The sequence below is a fragment of the Arachis stenosperma genome, chromosome 8 (genome assembly GCF_014773155.1).
Source record: "Arachis stenosperma cultivar V10309 chromosome 8, arast.V10309.gnm1.PFL2, whole genome shotgun sequence".
In the NCBI taxonomy this organism is placed as follows: Eukaryota; Viridiplantae; Streptophyta; class Magnoliopsida; order Fabales; family Fabaceae; genus Arachis; species Arachis stenosperma.
The window spans coordinates 13,191,523-13,200,854 of record NC_080384.1 but is presented as its reverse complement, the minus strand read 5'-3'; the positions used below and the strand labels follow the sequence as shown (position 1 = coordinate 13,200,854).

At 28.3% G+C, this 9,332-nt stretch overlaps 1 protein-coding gene across 1 annotated transcript; it reads left to right on the top strand.

Moving 5' to 3' along the window:
- Nucleotides 1-6,057: 6,057 nt before the first annotated feature.
- On the top strand, nucleotides 6,058-8,525 carry LOC130945419 (replication protein A 70 kDa DNA-binding subunit B-like). The gene is made up of 10 exons (XM_057874140.1): nucleotides 6,058-6,234; nucleotides 6,331-6,601; nucleotides 6,699-6,798; nucleotides 6,895-7,104; nucleotides 7,193-7,328; nucleotides 7,411-7,571; nucleotides 7,672-7,786; nucleotides 7,888-8,076; nucleotides 8,166-8,261; nucleotides 8,355-8,525. Exons 1-10 carry the CDS (start codon nucleotides 6,058-6,060, stop codon nucleotides 8,523-8,525), a joined length of 1,626 nt encoding a protein of 541 aa, XP_057730123.1.
- The last annotated feature ends 807 nt before the right edge of the window (nucleotides 8,526-9,332 follow it).

Sequence of the window (9,332 nt, the reverse complement as noted above, 5' to 3'; positions counted from 1 at the left end):
TTGGTCAAAAAAAAAAGAAGGTCCCAAAAAAAAAAGTCCCAAAAATATTTCAAGTAGCTAATTAAGGGACACGAACTGAAAATTTTGACCTAAATGTATGCTTCCTCTCGTGACTCTAGTAAAATCACTGTATTTCAAGCCATGTCATCCTATCGGCCCAGTTTGTCCCAATAATTATATTTTAAATTATTGTTTAATAACAAATACATAACATACATATTTGATTACATTCACAATGATATTCAATTTTTTTAAAATAAGAATAATTGAATTCTAAAATATATGTTATTATACCAACCTTAATATTTTAGTATTTCTTTTTAGTAGTTAAATAATTTGATGATTATTTATGTTTTATAGTTATAAATATAATTATACAAAATTAGATTTAATTTTTATAAAGAATTTAATTATTTTATTGGTTTTTAGATATATATTTTTTTTAATTCAATTTTTATACTTTTTTAATTTTATAATAAGGACCTTTTTATGTCACCAAACATTAAAATTTAAAAGTATATATCTATATTGACTATCCATATTAGATGCAAACTTTTAATTAGGTTCTTTTTAAATTTTTTCTTTTCAATTGTTAATTCTTGTATTTGATGTACAGTGAATTATAAAAAATATATTTTTTTATGGTGAATTATAAAATATTTAAAACTAAACTATTATACGATGGGTAGCAATTTTTTTTTCCTTACCCCTTTTTGGATCGAAATTTTTTTTCATGGGTAACATTACCCAACCCTTCTGGGCCTCCTAACAAATTATACTAAACACATCCTCAAACAAAAAAGAACCCGTATAACAATGGCCCACTAAACCCACTCCCTATGACTTAATTAACCAAAGTAACCAAACCACCAAACCATTCTCCTAGACCTTTTCTTGAAATGACAAAAGAAAATTACAAATAGGACTTTAACCAAACTAATTAAGCATTGATTATGAATATCCATCACATGCATCCAACTTGGCTCATCCTTAAACGCTCCTTGCTAAGTATGGAGTACTGCACACCTTGTGAATTTGTTAAATCTAAACTCTTCATTTATTATATTTTATTTGAATGGTCTGGATTTAAAAAGGTAACCTGTTAATCAGGTTAATTATTTTTTTTACAAATTTTAAATTTTTTGGGCAAGTCTCAGATATTGGGATGAAGTTCAAAATAAAAAATTAGTATATAAATATTAAAAACAATATGTCTATACAAAAAAAAGTTATTGGACTTTAGAATTAAAATAAATAATACATAAAAAATAAGTTAAAAATTCATGTACTAAATCCAAAAAAAGATATATTAAAATCTTAAAAAAAATAATATTAAATATATATTATGTATATAATATTAAAATTTAAATAAATTTTGTTTTGTGTGAAATAAAATATAATATTAAATATAAACACAATGATAAAAAAAATTGTGTTATATATATATATATAATATTAAAATTTAAATAAATTTTGTTTTATGTGAAATAAATTATAATATTAAATATAAATACAATGATAAAAAATTTTGTATTATATATATATATATATATATATATATATATATATATATAATTTTATTTTGTGTGAAACAAAATTAAAACATTAAATATGAACAGAATGATAAAAGATTTAGTATTATATAAATTTAATTAAAAAAACATTTATACAACGTAAAAAGCAAATAAACATATAATAATTTTATTTTGTGCAAAACAAAAATTCATGTAAAAAAAATATTTATATAATTTTTTATTAACAATTTTTTATTGAAATATGTTATTTTACTATATTTATAATATATTATTTGGGATAATTATATTATTTTAGTCAATATATATTATTTAAAAAATATTTAAAATTTATTATTTTGTATTAATAATATTATTAAAAATATATTATTATTTTTTCTTAAAATAACATTTTCTTTTCTTTCGTTCAAATACTATGACAACAAAATTTTTTGTGCAATTGCTTCTACTCAATAAATATTATATTCATTTATTTTTATATTGTATGTAAAATAAATAATTAATGTTTAAAAAAGTTAATAAAGGAAAGAAGTATTTTTTTTACCAATTCTTAGGTGAATATAAAGAGATTATGTCATTTGAACTATAATTCGTTGGCAAAGAAAGAAATACTCTTAATTATTTATTAAATAAAATAATTATTTATTAGGCTCATTTTTATACAAATAAAAAATTTTTTTAGTTTTATATCTGTAATATTTTATACAAATTAGCTTCAGAATTTAATTATTTTTTGAATAAATTAATAAAAAAACAATACAAATAATTGTTTAAATATAATTGTATTTTAATTTTTCATTCTATTACGTACACGTTGAGGTTAATTTGAAATAAAAGATAATGGACTTGTTGTAACTGTCATGCATATTGTGCTTTGACTGGGTCGTCATCTGAGAATCATGCGCCTTCATGGAAACCGGGGTTCTTCTACAGAATCCGTTTTGCGTTTGGAGTTAGCTAACCAGCAGTGGCGACAGACATGCGTCTTCCTTTTCTATGTCAGCAATTTTTCGGACTTTGATGGTCATTTATGGTAGAAGTGGAATAGGGTGGGTTCAAGAGCGTCAAAATCTATAACTAGACAAAACAGTGAAAATATTTGAAGACATCACATCGACAATAACAGAGTAATAGAGGAATTAGTCTTTTTGTTAGTGCTGGTTTGTTTGTTCAGTCCATGACAAAAAAAATAATAACAATAATAAATAAATTAAATTTACCTGATAACTTTTGATAGTAGGTTAACTTTTAAAGAGTGCTGCACTCCCTACTTTATCTGGAGTGCACTAGCTTTCGCCATCCAACTTCTCTTCTATGGTATTCTCCTTTCATGTGAGTTCTTTTAGAATGAATATTGTTAAGTATGGAGGAAAAATCTATTGAGGCGTGGGGCTTAATATTTTTATCAGCAATTCATCAACAATATCAAATATCATATCATTCAAAAATTAAATATCATATTAATGTTTGATATCAGATACAATAATTTTTTAAACAACAGAATAATTTTCAAGTGTATTAATAAGTATTACGCTCTAGTTAGTTATACTAGGTTAGTTAATTTTTATTCTTATAACATTTGAATTCTACCTAAATAGTAAAAGATTGGAAGAATATGCACTATTGAGTACTGAATAATAAACAAATTTTTAAAATAAACTACAAATTGTATCTCATCAAATAAATGGTGAATGAACAATCCAAAAAATATTACATTGATTGATTGACAAATGAAATAATTTCTCTCAATATAATAAAGATTTTTGTGTCCATTAGTCTTGTCTTTGTATCTTATTCATCTCTCTGTTTAAGAATACTTAAATTACTACAAAAAGATCATTCTTAATTCGAATTCTAATGGTGCCTATTAATGGAAGATGTTGAAAATAACTTTACTAATTACTACAAACATAGTTTATTAGGATCAAGATGTTGATCCCATGCGTCTAGCGGATGGTGCAAGAAATCTAATAATATTTGAATTTTAGTATAATTATCTTCTTAACACCAAAATTATTAATATGATAAACTCTTTGAAATTTTAGATATTAATGGGGGTCAATAAAACAATTTTTTAAACAATTTTACTACAAATACCATGCCATATATCTACTTCTATGTGTTGTATTTTCAGGATCTGAATTTAGATTCCTCCATCGCATACATGCGTTGCCACTCCGTTACGGCGAAGCACAATAGTAACATGCTCCCACTAATATATCGTTGCTTTATTTATTTTCTTATATTTTGGACGGTATTATTTCTTTATTTACCCAAAATAAAATAAAATAAAATGAAGAGTGTGAATTCGAGGTGGATCAAGTAACATATGGCCTATTCAGGCTGGAGTGAGTGAATAAGAAAGAAAATGTTGAATCAGAATTTTAAGTACGTACAAAGATAAAACATAAACAACTACATAGCGCAACTAAAAAAAGTAGGCTGTTAAAATGGGCCAAATTCATCGGTTTAGTCTATTTATCCATTTAAATAAATAGATTTTGTGTCTAAAATTAAGTTTGTTTAAATTTCGAGTTAAACGGGTTGAGTCCGATTAACCTGAAAAAAGATGACAGGTTAAACGGACTAACTCGTAGGCTAAATGGGTGAACTATTTTTTTTTTTTTTACATTTTCTTAAAAAAAGTAATACTTTTAGTTGATATTTCTCTCTATCCGACCATAAACTAAACAAATATTATTTTTAAAGACTTTTGATTTAAAAGTGATATTTTTTATCAAAATATTTTTTAAAAAATAAAATAAAAAGATAAATGAGTTGGCCCGTTTAACCTATCGAACTGATCATAAACAAACCAGATTAAAAATTTATGGCCCGTGAATGAAGCGGATTTAAACAGTTCAACCCATTTAATTCACGGACCAGACCTAAATAAGTCAGACTAGCCTGTTTGACAACCTTAAAAAAAGAATCTTATTAAGGATACTATAAAACATTAAAACAAGCTCAAAATAAGCATTAAATAATCGTACAAAATTTTTATGAAAAAATCAATCACCAAATTAATTATCAATATGAAATATATATTAAAAATAAATTAAATAATATATATTTTTATAAAAAATATATAATGACTAATTTAATAGTTAATTTTTGGTGTGTACCAATTTTTTTTTTTTCCAAAATGGTTGCCTATCACAATCACAGTTAATTAATATTACTAAAAGGAGGCACTGTGTAAAACCTAACTTAAAGAAAATGACACATACATGCAGCTGCAGATAGTCATATATAGCTATGGTTGTGTACAGTCACAGAGATTTTTATGAGTGTGTTTTGTTTTGGTTAGACGCCATGTTATGTACCGATATTGCAGATATGCCATCATTTTCATTTTTCATTTCATCTTAACACCATAAAACAGAAGGAAAAAAATAAATAAAAGTAATGTACTCTCTGACCATTCCAACTATATATCACTGCTTGCGTCCTAGTGATGTGTCCCACTTCCACCAAATCAATAATTGGTTCCCTAATCTTAATTAGTAATTTGAGAAGAAACTTTTGAGTTCTGGCTAATTAATATTTCAAGTTTCAACATCATAAGACAGGACATAAAAAAATGTCAAAGTTATAACTTATAAGTCATACCAAACATAAATTGAAGGTGGTAGCAAAATGCCATATTGTATGGTAACAAAACATTACACTTTCACTGATGTGCATATACATGAACACTCTTAATAAGCTAGTAGGTCTCAATGCATTTATTAATTCAATAAAATAGATAAAATAATTCTACTAGCAAGGTGTTTCTTTTTTTAATCCGAAAATGCAAACTCGTTTATCGAGACATTTAGTTAACCGATCTTATAAGTTGGTATTACCATATTACATACATTGTTTTATATATGTAATAAAAATTCAACATCAATTTATAATTATAAAGATGGCTAGCAAAATAGTGAAATTACATCCACAAGCTTCCTTGGTCGAACACGTGTCCTCAATGTAATTACATTCCTGCCCTACATATACATCTTTATTTACAACTTCTGTCCTTTTTTATCTTTCTTTTAACCTATTTGAAGCTGAAAAGTTGAGGACACTACTTATCTCTCAAACTCTCTCTCCTGTAATGTTGTGATCTGTTTCAAGGTCCCTATTTATCTACTGGATCGAAGGCAGTGGTGGCTTCAGCAATCCCCAAATCACTCTTTTGAGTTCAAATGCTGCTTTGTGATTGGTTTTGTGGTATAAACATGGGATTGGCGAGTAATTATTTCCCAGGTAATTGTTCTAATCTTTGGTTAATAGGATTATGGGAAAGTTCCAGCAATTTTGGGCGGGATCTCTAAAAAATTTTCAAATTTCAATCCTTTTGGTAAGATTAGATAGTAAAGTGTAAATAATTCTTTCGTTTTGCCGCGCATGCGTGGTTTGGAATCAAGGATATAAATAGAGCATGTCGGTTATGCAATGAACTCACCAATTTCAAATAGTGTATATCTTTTACTCACATAAGCGGTTTGGAATCAGAGGCTTCTAGGTTTTTAAATCGCAGATGTCTATGAGTCAACATAGGGGTAGCATGAATCAAATTGTTGATCGTGTTGCAGATATCAATCCAACAAAGTTAGGTTGGAATTTAGTGGTTGGTGTTGTCCGTTTATACGAGTTATGCAGCCAATCCAATCCTGCTGATGTTTATAGCTTAGAGATGGTGCTGCAAGATGAACAGGTATTTTATTTCTATGCTGATTGTAATTTATTGGCATTGTGGTTATATAGTTGGTTGGCATTTGTGGTCTTATTAGTTATTTTTTTCTATTTTCAGGGTGATCGGATACATTGTTCAATCCCAAAAGGAAATATTGTGGTATTCAAGACCTTGATACGTGAGAATGGAATATACTCGATGAGAAATTTCATTGTTAAAGGAAATAACAATTTCGTGAAGACAACGGGGCACAAATATAAATTGAATTTTTACATGAAGACATGTGTTTCACGTCTTCCCAGTGATACGTTTCATTTAAATCCTTTTAGTTACGTTCCATTCCCTGAAATTGAGGCAATGGTTGGAATGAATCGCATTCACCTGTTAGGTAAATTTCTATAATATGTAGTGTTCGGTCCATTTGTTTCTGTTGGTTTCATAATTTGGTTTTAATTGTGGTTTCCTTTTTTTTTGTCATTTTACAGATTTCATCGGTCAGGTGGTGGGTAAGGAAAATGCTCAAGATATGGTTACGAAATCCGGCCAGCAGAGTAAATGCATTGCACTTTACCTGGAGGATTTAGAGTTAGTTTTTTTGTGTTATTAATGGGTTTGTTTATATATAATGTGCTCTGCCGAAATTCCTTTATCATTGTGAATAATCGTTATGTCATTGTTTAGGCAGAATAGGATGAAGTGCACCCTCTATGGTGAATCTGTAGATAAAGTAATTAGTTTCATGGATAAACCAGAAAACGAGCCAGTCATCTTGGTGGCACAGTTGTTTAAGCCACATTTCTACTTGAATGAAGTCAGTGTTCAAAACAGTCTTTATGCTTCTCGGGTTTTTTTCAATCCAGATATTCCTGATGTTGTATCATTTAAGAATAGGTAATTATAGTATGTATTAGAACTGTTATTTATTTTGGTGAAGATTTATTATTAAAGGATATGCATTCTGATGTATTATTCGCTTTAGCTTAATGAAACAGGGTGAGAGAGCGTCACAGCCTATTAGTCACATTGATAGGCAACCTCAATACTCTGTTAGTCATGAGCTTTCAGCCGGGGCATTTCCAGTAAAGACAATTGAGGAGATTCTTAACATGACAACTGTGTGTTTTTTATTCCTGTTAGTCCGTATTAGTTAAATGATTTAAATCATTTTCTTTACGTTTTTTTATTTACGTGTTGTAGGAAACATTGTGCTGGGTTGTTGGAACAATTGTCTCCATTGAGGTTGGTGCTACAGATTGGTTTTATGCTTCGTGTAAGACTTGCCCGAGAAAAGTTAAGGAGAACAAAGATCGATATTTTTGCGAGTACTGTGGAAAAGTGGGGTTTAATCCTCCGTTGAGGTTGTGGAATTGATTTATAAGTAGTTATGATAATGTGAACAAAGTCTGAATAATAGAAAAGCTTGTGTTGCCTAAATGTGTTGACATTATTGCTTTGTAGGTATCGGCTTAATGTTGTCATCACTGATGGAACTGGATGTGTTAATGTTATAATATGGAATCAAGAAGCCAAATTGATTATGGGAAAGCCTGCAGGTGACATGAGAGACCTGAGTGTAAGATAATATTTTCATTCTTTTCTTTCATATAAGATCATGCTATACAGTTTAAAAGTGTTTTGTGTCTTACATATTAGCTTGATACCTTGAATTAGCAGAAATCTGAAAGCACTAATTCCTACCCAAAAGCTTTTGACTCACTGCTTGAGAGGAAGTTCCTTTTTAAAATATCCGTTGGAAAGAAAAATATTAGTACTCTTGACCAGGTATATAATGTAATTAAGATAAGTGATGATGTCTCACTTATTGGAATGTATAGCTCCCAAGCTTCCTCTGCAGAAATTGAGGTCTGTTTTCAACCATTGTCAAAAATTTAGGTTCTTATACATAAGTTTTTTTATCCTATTTTTCATTGCTTTGGTATGTTTTGGCTTAGGGTGCGGATCCAAGTGTTTCAAATTTGTTGGCTATAAGTGGACAAACTGATAATGAGTCGGACGGAATTGGTGTAGCAGTTGTTTCTTTATCAAAGGTCAGTAATAGATTCTTATAATTTCCTTATATAAAAACTTATTTAACAATCCATTAAAAATCCTGAATTTGAGAAATTTGTTGGATTGTGCAGGACTCTGTAATGGAAAGTAATTCTGATATAGGGTTGGAAACTCCTGCCAAATCTACGGGTGTTGAATTTGTTTCAAATTCTACAATAATGGTTGGGATGGATAGTCCAGATGTGCAAGGTTCCAGCAACAAGACCACGAGACGTGGAGCTGGCAAACGAAAGATTGAGTGAAGATCTATTATAGTTATTGTTGTTTATAGTTTTAGATGTAGTTGGTCGTAGGCTGAAGTATAGAGAAGTATGTCTTTTGCTAATGTTTCCAATTTACATGTCTTAGTGCTGTTTATTTACGGATGAAGTAATGTGGTTGACCATCTAAGTTTCGGTATCAATCTGTGTTGTTAAGTGTAACCCTTTATGGTTAAATGTTATTGAAGTTAACATATTATGTGCAAATATTATTTCTTATTTAAAGAGTACCTTCTTTTAATATCAATTTATATATATTCAATAGGTTAATTCAGAGGCAGGTGTGTAATGAAAACTTACCAATCTTAAACATGTCCGTAAATTTACTTCGAACTTACATTCATAAACTCTATGTGTGGAACATGTTGTTTTGACTTTATTTTAGTTGAAAGCCAAAGTTGAAAATTAATTTAAAATAGAATTGTTATCATGCTAAAGGAAAAGGAAGTTGTAGCCTAATAATAAGTTATGCGACTGCCTACCAAAAAGATTTATAGACTACTTTTTATACAACCTTATCAGTGAATATATATATTGTGTGGTTGAATAAAATTACAATAGGAGATTAATTGGAAAATATTTTACAAGGTAGTATAAAATTATTAGCTTTTTTGGTTACCATTAGCTATTACAACCTTATATAAATAGTTGTGGAATAAAAACTCAGAATTCCATAGGAGATTAATTGAAAAATATTTTACAAGGTAGTATAAAATTATTAGCTAATAGAAAAAATATCCATGTAAACAATTATTTTGTTTAGATTCAACAATAAGATATGACATGTAT